A 24,964-nucleotide genomic window follows, 5' to 3' on the forward strand; every position below is an offset into this window, starting at 1 on the left:
CTTTTCTGTTTCTTTTTAATCTCTCCCTCTCTCTCTCTTTCTTTCTTTCTTTCTCTTTGTATATATATTTTTTTTACATATATATTTTATCTATATATTATATATATTATAATTTGTATATATAATATATATATTTTATAATATATCTTAAAAAGAGAAAATATCGTGGTCATTACGAATCAGCCGACTTTTCTCGCTCGATCTTTTTCTTACCCCGTTAATACGAAAAATTCGTTGGGATAGCTTGAGTCTAGCAAACTCCGAGCGGTTGAAATTTGTCAAGCTCTTGCGAAGACGTCTTTTTATACTTTAAAAAGAGAGTATAAAGATAGAGAAAAAGAGAACGAAAGAGAAAGAGTGTGATACTGGAGAAAGTAGCAACTGCACTTAAGCTCATAATGTTTCATTATGCTATCCTTTTTCAACGTGTCCTTGTACCTATACGTAAAAGGGAGAAAGAAAACTTATGTGTAAACCTTCCTCTTTCACCTTCTCCATCTTTCGTAAGATGGATAGACCACTTTCCAACCGTCCACATGGAACCATCTCGTTTTCACGAAGTGAAATGCAAGAGAGGGTTTCCCAATCGAAAACGTCAGCGAAATTTTCTTCGTCATGTGGATTCTACAAAAATAAGCACTTTTCTCTCTCTCTCTCTCTCTCTCTCTCTCTCTCTTTCTTTCTCTCGCGCGCTCTCTCTTTATCTCTTTTTTTTAATCGCCTTAATCTTTCGATCTTTCTTCTTCGAGTTTGAAAAATAGTCAAGAGAGAGGCTGCTGAACTTTTTCAAGGAGCTAAAGATTGCTTCGATTTCTCATATACTGGGTGGGGCAATAACTTTCAACACCTTGAGTATCTATACGTTTTCTTTTGAAGAAATTTCATCAGTTTATAATAATCGTATGGGGTAAGGTAACGATTATAATACGGCAGTATTGATTAATTTTTATTGGAAAGAATTGTTTTCCAAGTAGAAATGATTTAATTAATTTTTTATTAGTTTATGTAATAATATTTTTATAAATAGTCGAAGTGTAAAGACAGAAAGATCAATGGAATTTTTGTTTATAAATATATTATTATATTATTAATATATTATTTATGATATTATATTACTCGTTATATTATTATATCAAAATGGGAAATTTTTTTTAAATGGAATGTTTTTTACTGCAGCTCGACGTTCTGTATAAAGTACAATCAACTTATGTATGTAGAAAAATTATTATTTTAATTTAAATTTTGCTATTAATATAGTTAAACTATGTCTAATTAAAATGTGATAGTAAGCGCTTACTCTGCGCTTACTTTGCGTATTTATTTCAAGTCTACTACGCTTAGTTTCGGAGATATATTCAAATGGAAAACGTAGAATATTAATAATATGGACAAAAATTGGTTTTTCGAGAAAAAAAGTCATTTGTTTATTAATTTTGTTATTAGTTCACGTAATTTTATAAATCAGCTGCAATCTGAATTTTCTTATTTCCTTCTGGCAAAATAAGATGAATTTCTTTTTTATGAAATTGTTAATAAAAATTGTTTATTACATATCGTTAATTAATTATTCATAATATTTAAAAAATAGAGAAAATCCTATCTTTTGAAATGATGTTTGATTTAAGTCTCTATGACTTTTAGTTCCGGAGATATTTCTATATAAATAAAAGACATTTACGATGGCCCACTGACCTACATAATTTCATTTAAATTGATTTGGTGACACACTGACCTGAATTTTACGCGGTTGCACTACTACTACTATTACTACTACTACGATCAGCTGTAGTAAAAGAATTATGAATGAAAATCTTTCGAAGGTGATATCTTCGGAACAAAAAATCGTAAAAATTTGAAAAAAACACCATTTTCAAACGTAATTCATTCTTTATTTATTTAAATATTTCAACAATATCGGTATAATAAAATCGATTTCGTTAATAACTTCTAAAGTTGTATTTTTTCTATTCTATCGTAATAAAGATATAACAACAATCACAATGAAATCACTTAAATTTTTATTACAATCGTATAAATTTTATATCGTTTATTTAAAACGACTAATGAAAGATCTGTTAACAGTTGCCAAAACAAAAAAATTGGGAAAACGAAAAGCTTCTTTATGGTAATAAGATCATAATTAATGAAATATCTCTTTAATAATTTTTCGACGTACATGATTTGATACTTTTTTATAAAGAGTGTCAAGCTACGTCGATCAATGTAATCAGAAACATCTGATTCTTAAAAAATCTGTCTCAATCTTCTTTTTTATTCTTCCATTTACGAAAAAAAAAAGAAAAAAAAATTATTATTATCGTATTATAATACTTTCTTCCCATATTAGATGACTATTGCAAACGAAGTTTCTTCGTATTTCAAGAAAGAACGGTTGAGATGATCAGAGTCATTGCCCTATTTTATATATAAGAAACATATATACATCGATACCAGAAAACTTTTGTTGCTGATCACAGAGATACGATCTAGTTTGGAAGAAATCGAGAGAAATAAGAAAAGGAAAGGAAGATGCAGGAGCAAAGAACAAAAGGTTTGGATTAGGGCGGAAGGAGAAACGGAAGGATCAGGATGTCTTGGGTCAGGGACCTTCATATATATATATATATATATATATATATATATATATATATACATCTTTCTTTGCTTATCCCTTTCTTCTTCCTTTTTGTATCCTTTTGTTACTCGGCGCGATCACCATGCTGAGATAGCTCGCTTTAACCGAGTCAAGAACCAACGAAGAGATAGAGAGTAAAAGAAAGAGAGAGAATGAGAAAGACAATAAGAGAGATAGACAGAGAGAGAGAGAGAGAGAGAGAGAGAGAGAGAGAGAGAGAGAGAGAGAGAGAGAGAGAGAGAGAGAGAGAGAGAGAGAAAGAGCCATGGGTGGTCCATCAGGCTTCTCATATTCTAAGCGACGTTGGTCGAGTCAGGATTAAACGAGATCGACGATATTCGAACTCACGAGAGGTGAACAATATACACATACATAAACACACACACACACACATATAAATATATGTATGCATACAGGGTGAGTCGATAATAAACGTTCACCGAAATAATTCTTTATTTAAGATTAATTCCAAAATCATCTTGAAATCGTAAACACGTTTTTAATAAAATATTGGATTCCTTTTCTTTTTTTATTGTTTTTGTTTGTTTGTTTGTTTGTTTGTTTCTTTCTCTCTTTTCTTCTTTCTTTTTCTTTTATTTTTTAATATTACATTTTAAATATTTTCCCTGGTCAATTTTTACGCGAAGGAATTTTGTTCAATGAATTTTGTTAAAACATCGAAGATGATTAAAATCGTATTATATCTAGATAGTAAAAAGGTATTGAGAAAAAGTTTCTCGACGGGAGATTAAAAAATAATAAACTTCCGATTATATCGTCGAAGAGAAATATATTTCGAGGACGATGATATTTGATTTCTTTTTCTTTTTTTTTTTTTGAGCTAATACGATATCCGCTTTCAAGCAATGATTAAAAATAAACGGATTGAGAACGTAGATATTACGTACTATTCTTAGTTCATTTTGAATAGTAAAAATCTTCCGAATAGATAATTCCAATCTAATTCGTCGATTATGATATTTTATTAATATTATTTTTACGTTGTTAATCAATATCTTTCACAGAGATTATTTAATCTAAATTTCTACGATTTACTTTTGGAAGATTCCGTGCAAAATGAATACAATAAAATTTTTAATGAATTTAACTAACTTAATTTTATGCATCTGAAATTGCGCTGATATTCGAGAAAATATGCAGATTAAATAAGAATAGAATAGTTCGTCGCTCGTATGAAAAAAAAAGTATCAGCGTTAACGACAATACTCTCTTTAAAGTCATGTAATTTTAAAATGGCATAATTTGAAGTGGTTTATAGCATATGTATAACCGTTGTCTTTTTAAAAATCTTTTTTATCGCTATAAAATTATTTGTTAATGTCATTTAAGTTTTATCGTAATACTTAATAAAAAATAAATATTAATAATAAATTATATAAAATTATAAAAATTATATAAGCTAATATAAGATAAATTAATGATATTAATATAACATAAAAATGTATGTATTATATACTTATCAAAAAAAAAAGGAGTAGATAATATTATTAATTTTCATTATAAATAACGAAAAGTAAAATAAAAAGAAAAATTAATTTGCTTTGGATCTTAATTGTTTACAATAACAGCGTGAATACTATACGTAAGATTAAAAGGGACACGTACATGATAATTTAACGAATTGCATATCTCACGGTTCACAGAATTACGAATTTCGATGAAAGGAATCGAAATGTAAGCCATGCACATAATAGCAGAGATACTATGCGTTAGACTTGAACGATGTACCGATTTTAATGCGATCAGCGAAATCTGCGTTCGTACCAACACGTGTAGTAGCATACCGACATAATGTATATGTACTCGTACCGAGTATACATGTAAATATGTATGTAGAGAGATTGTAGGTATTACATGAACTTAATTCACCTATGCTCTTGCACCAGTATCCAGAAATCGATGTGTTAATTAAACGGCTTTACAACGTCATCTCTTTTTGTCAATATAAAATAGTTAAAAGAGAAAACGTAAATTTACGCGAATATTGTCGCAATAATTAACGTGTCTAATGGAATTTTTGCAAGAAAGAAAAAAATATAAAAAAAGAAAATGAATGGATAAGCGAATGAATAAAACAAATAAATGAATGAATGAATGAATGAATGAATGAATGAATGAATGAATGAATGAAATAAACAAATAATAGAAAACATAAAAAGTCTCACGAATTTCTTTCAAATAATATTTCTAATGAATTGATAATAAATTTTGTCATTATTTTATTAAATTTTATTATATAAATTCTGTCATTTTTTTATTAATAGAGCAATCGATTGGTAAGATAAATAGAATGTGTCCTATATAGATATATTCATCTCAGTATATACTTTATATATATACATATATAATACATATACACAGGTCTTGTAAAGATGATGCGTTAATATTATTTCATAATTTTTATATATATATATTTTTTATATACGTACATACATACATACATACAAACATACATACATATATATATATATATATATGTATATATATATATATATATAAAATTATGCAAGAAATAATATCAACGCATCATCTTTACACAAGACCTTTGCCCGAGTAAGTATATTATAAAAGCTATAAATATAAAAATCGATCGTGTTCGTACGACCTCTAATAGATTCACGTTGTATCCGAATTGACCCGCGGTTTCCATTATTTTTCAACCGGTACGTTATAACACTTGAATAAAAATGGCCGACTGTAGGCTGTAGTCAGCACGTCGTAGAGAGTCACGGCTGCGGAAAGGATAAGAAAAGGGGAGCACGAAGCGGCTCTCGAAAAAGGAGCGACTGCTTGAGTAGATCCAGAGAAAGAGGGAGAGAAAGAGAGACAGAGAGAGAGACAGAGAGAGACAAACAGCGAAAGAGAGAAAAAGACAGAAAGAAAGAAAGAAAGAGAGAGAGAGAGAGAGAGAGAGACAGACAGAGAGAAGAAGGAGAGGTATCATTAGAGTAATGACGGACCACGGAAAGATTCCCGCGTGTTTCTTGCTTGAGACTTTTGCTTCTATCTATCTATCTATCTCTTTCTCTCTTTCTCTCTCTCTCTCTTTCTCTCTCTGTCTCTCTCTTTCTCTTTCTCTGTCTCTCTGTCTCTTTCTTTGAAGTTACTTCGTTCTCAGGAAGAATCGCTTTTCTCTCTCTCTCTCTCTCTCTCTCTCTCTCTCTCTCTCTATTTATCTCACGTTTTCTCTATCTGTCCTTTTCTTCGACGATGCGGCTACCGAGAGCAGAAGTTTGTCCCGCCGTTATTACGCGTATAATGGTCCGCGTTGCAAGCGGCAAAAAGGCTAATCGTCCGCGTCGGTCCGAAGCGTGCGTTTCGTTCGTTCCTTAGCGATCCTTGGTTGTGGAATCGAAACGATTTGTTCCCCTTCGGGGAATGGCTACCGCCGTCGAGGGATTCTCTGTCTCTTTCTCTCTCTTTCTCTCTTTCTCTCTTAACTTTCCGTTTCTTTCGTCCTTCCTTATCAGATTTTCGCTTAAGAGCTAGGATATCGATTTTTTTTATGAAATATTATATAATTTTAATTAAATATTAATTATATCCATCTCCAATAGATTTTATCCAGTAATTGTTTTTTTCAAGATAATTTCAATTACATTTTTTAAAAAATGACGTTACGTACTATTATTAGGGATATAATAATAATAACGACATTGACATTGTTTTCTAACAATGTGACGTGATCATGTATATATCAATATGGAGTCCATAATGGATTTTGTTCGTTTATTGAGAATATATTATGTAATAATGTTAGGAGAGTAATAACATTGATTATTTTTTTTGTAACGGGGTGAAACGATTAGATATAACTGGAGTGTAACCACGATTTTATTTTTTAAGAAAATATTTTGTAGTAATGTTATATGAAAATAATAATAGTGATGAAGGAGAGAGAAGGATGAAGAGAGGATAGAGTAAGGATAGAAAAAGAGAGAGAGAGAGAGAGAGAGAGAGAGAGAGAGAGAGCGAGAGAGAGAGCGAGTGCGATGAGTAAAAATTATCGAAACGTATGATTTATGACGATTTCGAGACCGAAGCGAACAAAACAATTTCGTAGGATTGCGAATCAAGCTTTTTATTTCTCTCTCTCTCTCTCTCTCTCTCTCACTCCTTCATTTTCTTCAATGGGATGAGAAGACTTCCTGAGAGGTAGGATTACGATCTGGAGGATCCTGTTTTCATAAATTGTATGGTATTACGAAATTCACGGAACTTCTCGTTCTCTTATTTAGTTTTTTTTTTCTTTACCTTCCTTTTTTTATTTTTTTTTAAACTTTAAATTCAATGAAAATAAATTCTTTTCTTTCTATCTCCTTTCATCTTCGTCCACCATTAAAAACTACTTTAAATTGTTTCCAACAATATATATGTGTGTATATATATATACAAAAATTTGATCATTTTTAACGATTAAAATATAACTCTTGTATCGTTGTTTCGTTTCGATCTCTTTTTATACATTTGTTCTTCTTTTTTTTCCCTTTTCTTTTTATTTTCTCTTTATGTCCATGAAAAGATCAGGAAAAGAAAAAAAAAGAATGAAAGAAATAAGAAAAAAATTAAAAACGGTCCATCATCTTTCGAAGGTTGAGGAGTTTCACCGTAACAACATGAAACTTCCGCGCGAAAAGTTTCGGTATAATTTGGCGAGTTTAAATAAATTTTTCTTTTTCCACAATCCTCTTTTTCCTTCTTCGTTTTTTCTCTGCGCCATCTGAGCGTTCTCGATCTCGACCTCGTTGAATCGACTACTACACTACTACTATTACTATTACTACTACTACTACTTCTCTACTATACTACTACTACTACTTTCTTTCTGTCTTTCTTTCTTTCGTTTTTATTTTTTGTCATTTCTTTCCTTCCTTCTTTCTTTTCCTTTTTTATCTGCTTTCCTTTTCTCTTTTTTGCGTTTTATTTTCGTAACTCTTCAACTGCGAGAGACTGCGGCATTGTTCGCAAGTTTTTTCCCCACGAAAGCTTAAAAACAATCGAGAAGGACGCGCGAGCCACTACGAAGAGATTCCAAAAGAATTTTCACATTGTTCTTTCAACTAGAAATAAATTTATTGTTATTTATTGTTTTTATTTCGTTGTCGTCGTCGTCGTCGTCGTCGTTGTTGTTGTTGTTGTTATTGTTGTTATTTTTGTGATTTTAATTAACGAAATTTTCTCTCTATTAATAAACATGCTCCTTCCTCTTTAACGACTCCAATGGTGCCATGTAATTCTGTATTTTTTTTGTTTTTGTTTTTTTCTTTTCTTCTTTTTTTTTTTTAATTTTATCTCGTTGATAGTATGTGTATACGAACGTTTTCAATATTTTATATTTTTCTTTTTATATTTCTTTACAATTTTATTTTTAAGTCCGTTATACTTAATATGATTATAATAACAATAATGGTGGATTTAAAATATAGATTGAAAATGATTGAAAAATTAAAAAGAAAGGAAACAATCAAATTAAGAAAAAAATATATTTTATTATTTATCAGTTTCGATATATTTCAATCGTTAATTTTAATAACCCGATTTTAAAGAAGTACTGATTAAAAAAGATATTAAGAAGGAAGAAGAAAGAAAAAACCGAAAGTAAATAAAAAAAGAAAAGAAAAAAAAAGAGGAAAATACAGAACGAGCCAAAAGTTTCCTAGACGGTTTTCAAAATGAGTTTATTCTTTCCCGAGACATTTTTTTTTCTTATTATTTTTTAATTTCTTTCTTTCTTATTTTCTTTAATTAATTTTCTTGGTAATTTTCTTTCTTATTTTCAGATTGTAAGACTACTAAGCACAGCTTGTAAAAAAAATAAAACAGCAATTTTAACTGGAAGAGTTTAAAAGATTTCAAGAGAAAGAGTAGGCGATTTCTAAAATCGTTTAAAAACTTTTCGCTCGATCTTTGTCAATGTTATATAAGTTTTTCATTATTATTTATCACGTTCCATAATATTTCATTAAAAATTTTAATCGATTAAACGCGATCGTTTAATTTAATAAAAATAAGACGACAAGATAGAATTAATTTTATTTATTGAATTCGGCTTAAATTTCAAAACAATTTAATTCTTTTGGAAAAGCTACTTCTATTTTCTCTCCTTCTACTTCTCTTTCTCTTACTGCTTCTATTAGTACCTCTCTCTTGTTAAAGTCGTCTCTACGTAATGTTGTCCCTTAATTACTGGACGGATACATTGCGGACGTGTAGCATCTCGTTCGCCAAATGTCGTACACATACAAACTAGACTTTACGTCGGTGGTGAGTCGATCTTCTCGTAACATCCCCTTACGTAACAGTCAGCCCATGTCGTCGACAGAACACTCGTGTAAGTGTTCACGACATTGACGTCAGACCGTCAAGCAAATACAACATGAAGAAAATTGAGCTATCATACAATATGACGTTTCTGTCTTGATTCTTTTATCAGTATATAATAATATAAAGATAAACAAAAAAAATATATATATATACATATATACATATATTATTTCTAATATTATTAAATATATATTAATTTATAATATTAAATATAATAATATATATATTTTAATTATATGTAAAAGAATTATGATAATTATTAATAATTTTTATAATAGTTATTGATAATATATATAAATTTTTATAATATTAATATTAGAACTACCAATCCTTTCTTATCAACTAACTTTCTCATATATATATATACATACATACATACATATATATATATATATATACAATGTTTATAATATACAAAAATAATAATATTTGTCACATATTAATTTTCCATAAATTAATTATATATATTTTTAAACATTATAACAATTATTAATAATTTTTATAATAATAATTAATATATACATATATATTTTTAAATATTAATATTAGAACTATCAATCCTTTCTCATCAACTATCATTCTTATATATCAAAATAACACTTTTTTTTTTAGATTATCATAGTGCAAAAAATAGAACACATTTTACTTACACATACACACACGCATATACATACCAGCATCTCCTTAAAAAAAGAGGACCTTTTATTCATTTATCAATACAATCGATTGATGCGATATTAAAGAATAGTTCAAAAGAAAAATAAATAAATAAATAGATGCGATGAAAAATAAATAGTTTGTAGTTGTTCGATGATTAACGTTTAAAGAAAATCCTTATTTCAAGTGATGCTTGTATAAAGTGAGATTTAAAAAAAAAAAAAGGAGAAAGAAAAAAAAGGAAAAAAGAAAAAAAATTACCGATATACGAAGGAACGGAATGATATTTGAAATGATCGATGAAGAAAATAAAATTGAAAGTAGAGATATAACTTCACGTTGGAACATCTATATGAAACGATATCTCTCCATTGCAAGGAGGAGCTTATAAACCGTTCGAAAGCGTTCGCGATTGGAGTTGGAAACTCGTTCGAAGCTGAGGCAGGCAAGCTCGGTTGGTATAGAGAGAGAGAGAGAGAGAGGCATATATACATGTACATATATATGTATGTATGTATGTATATATGTATGTATGTATGTATGTATATGTGTGCGTATGATGTATGTATGTGTATGTCTATATATATATATATATATATATATATATATATATATATATAAATAGATGGATAGATAGAAGTATGTATGTACTACACGCACGCTTATATAAACTCGATAGGAGTTTAGCTACTCCAAAACTTCGTGTGTCTCGGACATATGAATTATTGCTCACGGCATATATAGAGGCAATACTGCACCCCTAAATGCCACCCTAACGTCTTTCTCTCTCTCTCACTCTCTCTATTACTACTACTAGCTTGTAACTTTGCAATCTCCGTTTTCTCAGTATTCTCGTACATTCTAGAGTATCGTTGGATCGTACTCAGTAATAGCTCGAGTTCGAACGATAGGCAAAATAAACGATCGCTTCAACGAGACATCTTGCATACGTCTCTTCCTATCTCTCTCTCTCTCTCTCTTTCTCTATCTTTATCTTACATGTAAGGTATGTATACATAGTAGATACACAGATACGTTTAAGTTATTTTCTTCGTTTGGAAATAGAGTGTGAAATTAGATCGATTATGATTATGAAAATATTCCCAGATATTAATATTATCTACTTCTATATGTATATATAGAACATGTCTACACGCGATATATATTCCTTTTTATTTATATCTATTATAAATATTCATCGTCATTGTAATGTAGTACATTGTACTGTACTATTCTTAGAGGAGACTAGTCGTACGTTCTAAAGATCATTTCTAAATTGAATGTCTTAGCAAACAATGTTCTATATTCTATATTCTTATGCATTATATATTTTCATTATATTATAAATATATTACAAACATATTTATCTTGTTTGTAGCAACACATTACACGTATATTCTAAAGATCATTTCTAAATTGAATGTCTTAACAAACAATATTCTTTCTATATTCTTATGCATTCTTATGCATTTTCATTATATTATAAATATATTATAAACATATTTATCTTGTTTGTAGTAATACACTATATGTTATTCTCTTTGTCGAAACATAATAGTCATATGCTTTAAACATCATCTCCAAACTTGAACGTCTTCGCAAACAAAGTTTTACATATTCCTATACCCACACACATACGTATACATGTATGTGTATGTAGTATATATATATATATATTTAGTGAACTTACCTGGATACTCTATGCTGTGCTATCCTACCATGGCTTGGTAAGGTTACGTTACTGTCGCTTTTCGACCAGGTCACGGAGTTTTTGGCATCAGGAAGTTCCACTTTACCGAGATAAGCTTCGCAGAAGAGTCTTGCAGCACCGCCCAAAGGAACCAATTGCGATGCCGGCCTGTAAGTGGGCAATGGCTTTCCCGTGTAACCACCCGACTCTTCTCCTGAAAGCAAACGAGAAGAGATGCAAACAAGGTGAGAGGAGTACTGAGACTTATCTAGCTACTGAAGTAACCAGAGAGAAGAGAAATATGCTTTAAGGTGATTCGACTACTCGTGAATTAAGAAAGGACGACAACGACGACGACGACGACGACGACGACGACGACGACGACGACGGAGTACTCGATAGTTCGTCGTTTAATTTACGTTTTACTACTTTGCCTATTTATCTTTCTCTCTTTCTCTTTCTCTATATATATTTTTTTTCATTATCTCATTTTATTTAATTTAATATTTTTATTATTGGTTTCGTATTATTATTTTTTTGTCCTTTTTGCGAGATCCATTTAGGTTTATATATATTTATATATATTTTTATTGAGAAGTGATTTTTTTTTTTTTTTCTATGAGAAGTCGTTTAATTTACGTTTTACTACTTTACCTATCTCTCTCTATCTCTATCTCTCTCTCTCTCTCTCTTTCTATTTTCTTTTTCATCATCTGATTTTATTTTATTTATTATTTCTTTTCGCTCCTTTTGCGAGATCCGTTTAGCTATACGTATTTTTATTAAGAAATGATTTCCTTTTCTAAAAGAGCAATTTCCCTTTGATCAATTTTACTCTATATGTATGTATGTATATGTATATATATGTATATATATAAGCCGATTAATCAAAAAAGAAAAGAAAAGGACGAAAAAAATAACAAGTTTCCTTTCGCGTTTCCATGAATATTTTACAATTTATTATTTTCTTTCGATGTTACCATTCTTCCAATACGAAATACGTTTTTATATTCTTCTTGTAAAACATACTATACGAGAGTGATAACAATGTGTTATCACTTTACTCCCCAACTCGCTATCCCACCTATCACCACTTCGCCGGATGCGCACACGTTGAAATTTCATTCGGTAGGATGTCCACATTTGCATCGTTTCAACCCGAAGGATAGACTCGTTCTAATGGAATTCTGATGCGATTAACTATTTAAAAAGCTATCGAATCGATTTCCGAAATGCTTTCGAAAGGGCTTAATGTAGGAGAAACGGAATTTGCGATATATAGTTCGGTGGAAGCATTCGAGCGAGAATTATGTGATCTTCGATTTGATCTCGTTTGGAAGTTGGGTAACAAAAAAAAAAAAAGAAAAAGAAATGGAGAGAGAGGTAGACAGAGATAGAAAAAGCAGAAAAAGTATGCGAGTTTAGAAAGACATAATCGAATCGCTATCGAACAATGAGATAAATTTTTTAATATGCAAATATGTACGGATTTTATTCAGTTCGTTTTACATTCGTTCCTTCTTTTTCATATTTATATTAAAAAAAATATAATAATAAATTGAGATCTATAAATAAAAATAATAATAATAAATAAATAAAGAAAAAAGAAGCAAACGAAAATAAAAAGAACGTACATTGTTTTCGAAGGGACATGAAAATATTCGAGAATGAGATGGCAAAGAAGAATGTATGAAACAAAACAAATAATTAAATGAAAAATAAAAGTTTTAAAAAAGAAGAAAAATCTTTAAGAAAAACATTTTCGAAAAAAAGAAGAAAATTGTTTCGTTAAAACTAAAAGTACATTAAAAAAAAAAAGAAAGTAGAATCACAATTAATAACCTGATAGGAGACCAGAATTAAACTCGATAGATCGATATGATTATTGTTGTACATTAAAACTGTAGCTTAATAACAGACGTTTCGTTTACGACGAATGTGAATTTTCAAACAGCTTAGGGATACGACACGACGGTTTATTGGAATATTTGGTAGTGCACAGCTCACGTTTCGAAACTATTCGTGGAGCTAAATATCGGAATATGCGAGAGCGAGCGAATGGGGAGGAGCCCTTTACTGTATACGAATTTTCGTGGTTTTAACGAAGATTAAATCGGTGCCATAGAATTTAGCATCGAATTTCTCAACGCTAGAGGAGATTCGTGGATTAGATTGTTCAAGTTAGAATTTCTCTCTCTCTCTCTCTCTCTCTCTCTCTCTCTCTCTCTCTCTTTCTCTTTCTCTTTCATAGTTCTGGATAACGTTTCAATCGATTTTTATTTCTTCGAAGAGATCGAGTTATATTTGAATTAACGAATTTATCATTGTCAATGATTTTTGATCAAGATAACATTGAAATAGACTTTCATAGAAAATTTTTATTGCAGAAATGAAAACAAAGAATAAAAAATAAAAATGAAAATTAAAAAAAAAAGAAGAGATATTCGACGTTAAAGTCAAAACTTGTACATTTTAATCATTAATTCGTTAATTATCAAAATTAGTCGAGAAAGATTCAAGAACAAGTAAAACAGAGAAAGGAAAAAAAAAATAAACGGATAAATAAAACCAACGAATAATAAACATTTTTAAGAAAATGTTTAAACTAAAAAAAATGTTAAAATAAACAAATGTAACGTATCATTTGAATTGTCGATTGTTTAATAACTGTTTTATTGATTATTATAAAACTGAAATTGTATCGCGAAACATTGAATTTTCTTTTCTCCGTCTTTTGCTATTTCTTTTTCTTTCTGTCTTTGGAATAGACGTTAATCGTAATCACGTTTAGAATACACGTCTCGAGAAAGCAGGGACGCGTTTTCTTAAACGTGGCACGTGGCACGTAGAGTCACGCGTATACGAAACCCCTTCAGCGACGTTTAACCCTAAATGCTTGGTGCCAAGGCACGTGCACTCCTAGTAGCTCTTTCAATTCACAAGAGACCACACGATTGCTCGTTTCCTACTACGATTCGAACATAACAAATACATGTCTATATCACGAGTGAAAGAATTCTACGAAAGGATTGTGATTTGTATTTTTTGTACATCGATCTGTCGCATTAGTTTTACAAATTTTGATTCATTTAACATTTCATTTACGATCTCAACAAATTATCTATCTATATATATATATATATATATATATATATATATATATATATGTATGTATGTATGTATGTATATATTACATGGATAATTTATATTTAAATAAAAATTTAGTTTAACACAAAACAATATATAATAATAATAATAATAATATATAAGAATTTAATAATATATTTAATTCATATAAAATATTTTAATTATATATAATTTAATTAATAATATATAATTAATTCATATAAAATAATAATATATTTAATTTTATTTCAAGTTCGTTTACAATTTCATTATATAACTTTATAGAATCTTGTCATATGATCATTACGAATTTGATTATATTTTGTTAGAGTTTAAAAATTTTGAAAGATTTTTTGTTCATTGTATATGAAGTGTTTTATCTTCTCGTAATAATTGATATAAATTTTTATTCAGAAGTTTCAAGAATATATAATTTTTATTTTGTATAATATATGAACGATTTTGTCTAATAATAAAATGATAAAATATATGTGATAAATAAAATGAATGTTCTTTTTTTTTTTTCGATATTCTCTTAACGACGTTTAAAGACGCACATACGCATTCTAACTAGATGGAATGATGTCTTAAGAACAAGTAAGTAGAGGTAACATGATAGAAAATCATCCAGGTGTTCTATCTAACGGGTATCTAGTATCTAGAAACAACGAAGCGAAGTTAAAGAGCTTTCGACTCGATTATCGATTTTTGACATTCGTGTTACTTATCTACATAACACATATAGACACACATACATACATACATGTAGTAGATGTGAAGCGTTCAGAATATATACTCGATCCTACGTTAATGTATGCGAGAATTCGTCAGATGCATCGTGTGTTTTCTTCGTAGAAGCAAATACATCGTAGTAAACTTCGAAGTTGAAAATACTTTTCGCGAGAAAACACCCGTTAGATCTTTCCGGATAGACTTTGAGTTCGGTTCTCGTTAAATATAAATTACTACTTAAGTATAAGCATCATATATATATATATATATACACACATACACATATATATACATACATACATATATATATACACATATGTATGCATGTATGTATGTATGTATGTATGTATGTATGTATGTATGTATGTATGTATGTATGTAGATAGATATGTATATATATATGTACATAAGATCGATTTTCTAACAAAATGAAAGTTTTATAAACTTGACGAGAGTTTCCCACTTGACGATATTCAAACGAGAAGAGCACTTAATTAAGAAACATACTTTATAAGAATAAAAGGAGAGAGAGAGAGAGAGAGAGAGAGAGGGAGGGAAAGAGAGAGAGAAAGCATATCAAAAAGATTTAAGAAAATTTATTAGAAAAATTCAAAGTTGTAATTATTGTATACACCCTTCCTTTTTTCATATAAAAATTTTTTTTTAATTCAATAATAATACTAATACTAATTAACATTATTTGATTTTATTATCTTTTTCGAATTAATCGATGAATTGTTAAAATAGTCTTTTTTATCAATTTGATAAGAGACCTTTAGTTTTAGATAAGGTTGGATTAGAGGATGAAAACAAGTCAGTTAGTTAGTATTGTTCGATTGATCGTTCCACGAAAATTTGTCAAGATTAAATCGTTTCAATGTTTCCAAAGATAAATTATACGTTCGCCATTTTTATAATCGAAATGATGGAAAAAACTTGAAAAGAGAAAAATGAAGATAGATAAGTAAAATATCCTCGACAAATTCTTCTTTAGATATAGAATTTTTTTTTAATATTATCATATCGAGATTAATTAAAAATATATAAGGATTTTAATAGAAATTATATTTTTGAGTATGATCGTATTCTTTCATTTAAGGATCAACTCAAGCGAGTTTTAACTTCAATTTATCGAAAATGGATTTATATGTCAAGTAAGTGAGTGAGTGAGTGTGCGTGTATTTGTGTGTGTGTGTAAGAGAGGAAGAGAGAGAGAGAGAGAGAGAAAGAGAGAGAAGGAATGATAACGCGAAAATATAGTGATGCAAAAATTCCGACAAAAAAAGAGAAAAAAAAAGGAAAAAAAAAGAAGAAAAAAAAAATTGGAAGTCACTCTAATGGGTTTCAGTCTCTGGAATAGGTGAGGAGCGGAGTAGAGGGATAGTGATGGCAATGGTGTGTTTGTGTGGGGTGAAAGAGAGAAAAAGGCCTGTCCAACTTCGGCCTTCGTCGTTGTTCCTATTCGTTTCGCTAATTGCCACGAAAAAAGTTTACCCGCTTATCTACGCGTTGTCCTTACGCGAACAAACGACGAGTTTGGTCTCTCTCTCTATTTTTTTTGTTTTTTGTTTCAAACATCCCCATTCTTCTCCTCTCCTCTCTTTTCCTCCTTCTGTCTCTATCTCTTCCTCTCAGGTCAATTATATATATATATATATATATATATATATATATATATATATATATACATCATTTATATATATATTTTATATATATATATGTCATTTTATATATATTATATATATATCATTTATATGTATATTATTTATATATTATAATATATATAAATATATATATAAATTTATATATATATATATATGTTTTTTCTTTTTTCAGTGAAATCTTTCAAATATAATTATTTCTTTCCTCGAGGCTCATTCAATGGGAAATAATCTTTTTAATTTTGACAGAATTATTTTTTATTATTATGAATAATTTCCTTTTTATTTTGATATTGTTGCTAATATTATTATTGTTATTATTATTATTATTATTATTTTTTATTTATTATAAAAGAAAAAGAAAAATACGTATGTGCGTATGTATATATGCACGTGTGCGTGTATGTGTACTTTTGTAAAAAAAATAATTATCGAATACGTCTTTTTTGATTAATCATATCTTTTTTGATTAATAAATCATTATATATGTATGTATAGTATACGTAATTGTATTATTTTAAAAAACGAAGTAAGTTATCAACACTTAACCTTGAGTTATTTTCTAATTGCATAATTACTTTATTTCTGATTAATAAATTACTGTACATAAGATAATTATATTAATGTTATACAATAAACAATTTATATCGTCATTCTGATCGATATTTTAACCTAAAACAATTTCAAAACTCCACAGTTAAATACCATTAAATAAAAAAAATTTTTTTTTGAATAACAAATCACGATAAATATAATATTACATTATTTCATAGAACGAAACGACTCATATCTCGAATCGTATTCATTTCGCATTTCGATTTGTATTCATATTTGCATTTTCTCTTACGAATAAAAAAGAATTAAACAAATCAGAAAAAAAAAGAAAAGAAAAGAAAAAGAAGAGAGAGAGAGAGAGACAAATAAAAGAGAAGAAAGGTAAAAGAATCAAGAAATTCATTATGGAAAATCAGAAGTTACGAGAGTTAAACCAGTTGCATTTAAATTCTGATTACGATTTAAAAAATAAAAATGAGGATGGTACTTAACCGGCATACATATATCTAAAACAAACCACTAAACGATTCATAATGTGACATAGAAAGTAACAGTACCAACGGCAGAAACTCGAGACTGTAATTTCGGTGAGAGAATGGCACAGTGCGATTAAGTTAACTCATCGTTTTGCGAGTTCTCGCAAAAACGTACTTAGAGGATCGTTCTCTCTCTCTCTCTCTCTCTCTCTCTCTCTCTCTCTCTCTCTTTCTCTCTCCCTCTTTGTGTCTCTTTTCAACATAAGTATCTAAGAAAATAATGGGTCAGACCGTGAAGTTAATGCGGTAAACTTTTTAACGAGATTAACTCGGACGGCGCACTTCCAAGAAGTGATTTTCACCTCGTCGAGTGTGTCCACAAGTTATTCGCAAATAGGGTACTTACATAAACGCGTTTATCTCGTTAATTTGACTAGATTTAAAATGGTTATTTCAAAGGAAAGTCGACGAAATCGTTTCACCTTTCATCATTCCTATCGTTCGTAAATTGTTCTTTTTTTTTCTTTTTTGATTAATCGATAGTTTGATTAATCGACGTAATGTTTTTACAACAACATATAAGGTATCATCAACGTGTTTCTAATCGGACGATAAGTGTTGTGATAATAATTGTTTTTTTTAAATGTTTTATTTGTATTTCTTTATTTTTTTTATTTCTTTAATTTATTTATTTTTCTTTTTTTATTTGCGATTATACTTGCATCGTATTACGATAGTACATCTATTCGATATATTAATATCGTTAAGTATTGTATAATAGAAAATTGTTATAAAAATATTATATTAATTATGATACCTATAATATGCGTAATAATTTAATCAATTAAGCATTAAATTGTAATTATATTTGTGATTATCTTTCTTTTTTATTTCTCTTTTTGTAAATATTTTTCAATAAATTTATAGATTCTGTACTTAGAAATATTCGATAATTTCTTGTAAAATTGTCGAATGTCTTTCAACTTACAATGCAATTTTCTGTATTACAATTTTTTTTTTCTTTCTTCTTCTTCTTCTTTTTCTTCTCTTACTTTTTTACTTATATTTTTGACGATTTATCCACGCTCGAAATTACATCGAGAAGATCATCGTCGATCTTTGCGAGAAATCCGTAGCTTTTCACCCAAAAAGAGCTTGAAACTCCGAACAGGAAGATAAAAGAACCTTCGAAGAGATCCAATAAAGCCACGAGGATTGATTCGATCGAGAAAGGATCGAAGAAGGATTTTCGTACGAAAGAAAATCGAATCTCTTTCTTTCTTTCTTTATTTTTCTTCCTCTCTCTTTCTCTCCTTCTCTTTCTCTCTGTCTGTCTGTCTATCTCTCTCTCTCTCTTTCCCTCTCTCTTTCCCGATTTTCGTGAAAATGACTCGATTTTTTAAGTTCGAAGTAATTTTTCAAATCATTTCTCTTAAAATATATCGTCATAAAAATAACTAAAAACATTTTTATGATTCTAACGAAAAGAAAAATTTATCAACAATGAATCTATATCAGATATCTATATCTATTCTATACATAAATGTATTGTATAATACAAATGAAAATAGAAGAAAACATTTCTAGAAAGTATTTCAAACGATTCTTAGATATCAATTCATTTAAATGCATATAAATTTAAAGGATTTTTAGAAATAGGAAAGAGAGAGAGAGAGAGAGAGAGAGAGAGAGAGAGAGAGAGAGAGAGACAAAACGATAGCCCATTATTTTCATGATTTTTATCGAAAGATGATATGTAACAACAAATTATCTCATATGTACGAGTAAATATATTTTCTTTAAAAAAAAAAATTTCCAGAAAAGAATTTCGAACGATTCTAAATATATCTATCCATTTAAATTTGTATCCACAAATTTAAAAGATTTGGAGAAATAAGAGAGAGAGAGAGAGAGAGAGAGAGAGAGAAAGAGAGAGAGAGAGAGAGAGAGAGAGAGAGAGAGAGAGAGAGAAACAAAACGATAGCCCATCAGTTTTATGATTCTTATCGAAAAATGATATGTAACAAGAAATTATCTCATATATACGAGTAAATATATTTTCGTCTTGAAGAAAAATTTCCTAAAAAGGATTTCCTACGATTCTAAATATCTATCCATTTAAATGGAAACAGATTTAAAGGATTCTAAAGAAATAGAGAGAGAGGGAGAGAGAGAGAGAGAGAGAAAGAGGAAGAGGAAGAAAACGATAGAAATTCGTGAGTACAATAGGGGAAGAGAGAAGAATGGAGGAAAGATAAGAACGATCGAAAAGGTCGAGGTCGAGTCTCTTTGACCAGAAAACGTTCCCTATCGCTTTTGGTACCGCATGTTCCAGGTATTAAACCTTCGACTAAGAGGATGAGTTACCGATGCAAGAAGATCGAGATATGAGAGAGAGAGAGAGAGAGAGAGAGAGAGAGAGAGAGAGAGAGAGAGAGAGAGAGAGAGAGAGAGAGAGAGAGAGAGAGACAGAAAAAAGTGAGAAAAAAAGAGAAAGACAGAGAGTAAAAGAAAATACATGTATGTATATACGTATGTATATTTGTATGTATTTATGTACTTAAAGACGAAGAACGATGTACAGAGAGAGAGAGAGAAAAAGTATAATAGAAAATACATGTATGCATGTATATATATATGTACATACATACATATGTACTAATGTACATACTCGAAGACGAAGAACGGACACAAACGTGTTGGCAGCATTCGTTTCACCGATAACGTCGACCCTAGTTTTTCCTAGTAAAGATTAGAGTACCGCAAGACGACAGTTTAACTTTATCTCAAAAGGCATTATCTCATCTTTCTACAAACTGGATATCGCTAATTCGCCCTGTCTCGTCTCGAATCGCGAGAAAATGAGATTATCGATATACCACGAACGAACATGATTCATTCGTCGCGTATCGACGTGTTGTGCGTAGACATTAGATATATATTTTTCTTTAAACGATAACATGAATTAATCGTTTAATATTTCTGTGTGTGTGTATTTACATAGGGAGAGGATGAGTTGGACTCATAAATAAGTTATAAGTTAAAAAGTTTTGTTACAATATAAAGTGATACTTATTTATGAATCAATCCAATGCAAAACATACAAAAATATTACAAATTCTAATTATAAAATATATTTATTCAATTGATTCATAAATAAGTGCCGTTTTATTGTTATTATAAATTATTTATTTACAATTTTAGTTATTTATGAATCAATTTAATAGAACTATGATATATGTTTCAATGATGAGAGCGATATAAATCTGATCATAGATCGATCATCCATCGATTGTCGTATTCTTTCAAGATTTTCGTTCGTAATTTTTTACATGATTATTTATGAAATTATTCTTTTCTTTTTAATTCTTATCTTTCTTTTATCTTTTATCTTTCATCTTTTTCTTTTCTTTTCTTTGTTTTTAAATTCTAACATCATTTAACTTCAAAACATAGAGATACTTTAAGTCGTTTAGATTTTGTGGTAACACCCTATAGAACGCATCTAACGTGTTCGTGTGTATGAGACTCTAAGAGAAATTGTTTTGCGATTTATCGCGTCAACATGATTTATTATATTTCGCACGAATTTTCCATGACGTTTTTCTTAACAGATCTTATAACGTTCGAGAGGCAGAATGTGATAAATTGAATAGGTTCAAGAATAATAGATAAGTTAACAGGTAAATTATAGTATATCGCTATAAATGAAAAATAATTTTTTCGAGTTGATGTGTCTGTACATTTATATATTACAGAATTATATTACGATTTTTTTTTCTTTTTCAATAAAAGTTAATAGAATAAACATATACGTATGTCTATTTCGTAATTCAAGAAAATAAATTTGGAAACATTACTAACGCATTAATTATTTATTTGATTATATAAATTCTTCGCATTATGCAAGCACAAGCTGATCGCTTTATTAAAATATATTTCAAAATTAACTATTCATTTATTTGTGCTTATATATCATATGTATAACGTAACAGATAAATATGTATTCTATTTTCAATATAATATAATATAATATAATATATATATAATTTCTTTATTGTAAAATAATTTTTTTCTTCTTTCTTTTTTTCTCAATTTTCTTTTAGTATACTCTGTTAACACGAGCTAATAATTTCTTTTTATCGTTTCGAAATTTCGCAAAAATGATATGAGCAACGATTATTGTAATCATTAATACATACATACATACATACATACATACATACATACATACATACATACATACATACATACATACATACATACATACATACATACATACATACATACATACATACATACATACATACATACATATATACATATATATAGATATATAGAAGCTTTATCTGTTTGACCTACACTCACGTGTTTTACTTTAAAAGCACGTCGTAAGCATGCAGATAACCAACACATGGGAAATGCAATTAGCTTGGATAATATCGATTACGCTTCAAGAACTCTACTGTTCTCCTTCTCGACGATTTACGAGCTTGTATATTCGATTTAATTGAATCGTTCTATATAATATTACCATTCATGATGACTTTATTATATAATAACGAATTAGAAATTAATATTAATGAACATTATGTTGTTATATTAAACGAACGAACGAATCAAATGCATATTCAAATTCATTGCAAATTCTAATTGAACATAAATTACCAAATAATATGTAAATTAAAATTTATTAATTACTCCTACTGATTTGCTAAATGTATCAGTTAAAAAAAGATAAAATATTATTATTATTATTATTATTATTATTATTATTATTATTATTATTATATAAATGAAAGTTGAAATTATGTGATGACTTTTTAATAATTTGGATTAAAAATATATTCACAAATATCGTTACAAGATAACATATCAAATTAAAATGTACAATTTAATTTGATTAACTCGCGACAATTTATCTGTTATAAGTTTAAAAAAGGTAATAAATATTACATTATCGTTATTATACACGCAATGAACTAGTTAAGAATTTTGTCTTGAAGTTAATAAAAATAATTTCTAATGTGGCTTAAAAAATCTAAGTTAAAATTAAATTAATGATAATAATGCATTTTTATCAATCTACTTATTGGATTCTTAATTAAATTAAATTACATATATGTTCAATATTATTAATTTATATATATATATATATATATATATATATATATATTCATATGTGTATATATATATATACATATAATATAATTTGTATATAATAAATATAAACTTCAAGAGATACTAAAAGCAACTTTTCGTAGATATCGAGAAATTCTCGATATTTTCATTTCTCTCTCTCTCTCTCTCTCTCTCTCTCTCTCTCTCTCTCTCTCTCTTTCTCTCTTTCACGGTACATTGAACGGGACATATACGATCGAGCGTGTCCGTCTTTTTCACACTGGTACGATACTACCAAGGAGCAAACTGCAACACAGAGTGCAATGCAATGCTATGGCAAAAGCAGCAAAAGCAGCAAAAGCAGCAGCAGCGCAACAGCAGCAACAGGATGCACACGTGAGCGTACGATTTGTACGTGCCCAGAAAGAGAGAGAAAGAGAGAGAGAAAGAGACAGAGTTCGAGCCAGCTGTTAGAGAATCCGTTGCAAGTCTCTGCTCGTATACGCTTTGGAAGGTGCGATTGTACTTCTTCCGCGACACGACCGGTTGCTTTGTAAAGTAACCTTCCGCACTCGAGGATACCTTTTTAACACACCTTTACGTCCAACGTACGTGTATTCATCGAATTTATATACTATTTATATTTATATGTATGTATCTATGTATCTAAGTATGTATGTATGTATGTATGAATGTTTCTATGTATATATGCATATATGTATGCATATATATATATATATATATATATATATATATATATATATGTATGAATGTATGTATGTATGTATGTATGTATGTATGTATGTATGTATGTATGTATGTATGTATGTATGTATGTATGTATGTATGTGTATATGTATACACCATATAAGAATGTATGAATGAATGTACGTATAATATATTTATGTATGTATGTTTGGTAATTAAATGATCATTCGGAAGAACGAAACTCCTCTTTACGAAATTCCTCTGATTTGACGATAAAACAAAGAAAGGCATCGTTGATCTTATTAGATAAGAAGAAAACGATTAAGTTGTACCGAACGATATATATTTAATAGTATCTGTTTTCTTTTTTCTTTTTCTCTTTCTCCTTTCTTTTCTTTTTTCTCCACATATGTCCAACAATAATTTGAAAATACTGTTGAAAGATGGATATATCTATGTTTTTTTTATTGGAAAAGAAGAAGGAAAGAGATAAAGAAAGGAAAAATAATGAGAATGAATAATTGTTTCGGATAACATCGAGATAAATAAATGTGCATATTATGATTTGTAAAAGTGACATAGTTATATTTGTTAATACAGATATTTAAAAAAACAAAAAAAGAAACAATGATTTTAATATCTTTGTAAAAACTGATAAGAACAATACTCGTGACCGTAAAATCGACGAGTCCTCTACGTCAGTACTGACGCGATAAAATGCATCAACAATATTACTCTTTAATATAATAACAATTAAAAGATAGTTGGAATAATAGATTAATTATAACGGGCGATGTGTAATATCTTTCAATTCTCTATATTCTATTTTCTCCTCACTTCGATCATTTTCTCTTCGGAGATAGGATAATTACGGACACAGAGAGAGAATGAGAGAGAATGAGAGAGAGAGAGAGAGAAACTATTTAGCCAAATCCAATCGTCTGGGTGTATTATTAAATGTGAATATTGGAAATGAATCAGTATCGAACCAGAATGGATTAACCTTTGACTATTTACTCGTCTCATCATAAACGAGACGGAACGACTTTCAAATAAATGAAATTTATAATTCTCGTTGAAAAAAATAAATAAATAAATAAATAAATAACAGAAAACGGAACATCAAATATGATTGAAACGATGATAAAAATAAATGAATGAATAAATAAATAAATAAATAAATAAATGAATAAAAAATTAGAAAAATACTAAAAGAGGATCGATAGACTTTAAAATCCAATTCAAATACCTATCTCGT

The 24,964-nt window shown here is 28.9% G+C and overlaps 1 protein-coding gene across 5 annotated transcripts in view; it reads right to left on the reverse strand.

The window, feature by feature from the left end:
* LOC127065666 (interleukin-1 receptor accessory protein-like 1-B) overlaps positions 1-24,964 on the reverse strand; it is a 195,186-nt gene that overhangs the window by 32,544 nt on the left and 137,678 nt on the right. For all 5 annotated transcript variants that reach the window (XM_050998368.1, XM_050998366.1, XM_050998370.1 and 2 more), the window contains one exon: positions 11,328-11,541. In XM_050998368.1, the coding sequence (XP_050854325.1) occupies positions 11,328-11,541 (214 nt within the window). The remainder of the gene's footprint in view (positions 1-11,327; positions 11,542-24,964) is intronic.

The sequence above is a fragment of the Vespula vulgaris genome, chromosome 8, assembly GCF_905475345.1.
Source record: "Vespula vulgaris chromosome 8, iyVesVulg1.1, whole genome shotgun sequence".
In the NCBI taxonomy this organism is placed as follows: Eukaryota; Metazoa; Arthropoda; class Insecta; order Hymenoptera; family Vespidae; genus Vespula; species Vespula vulgaris.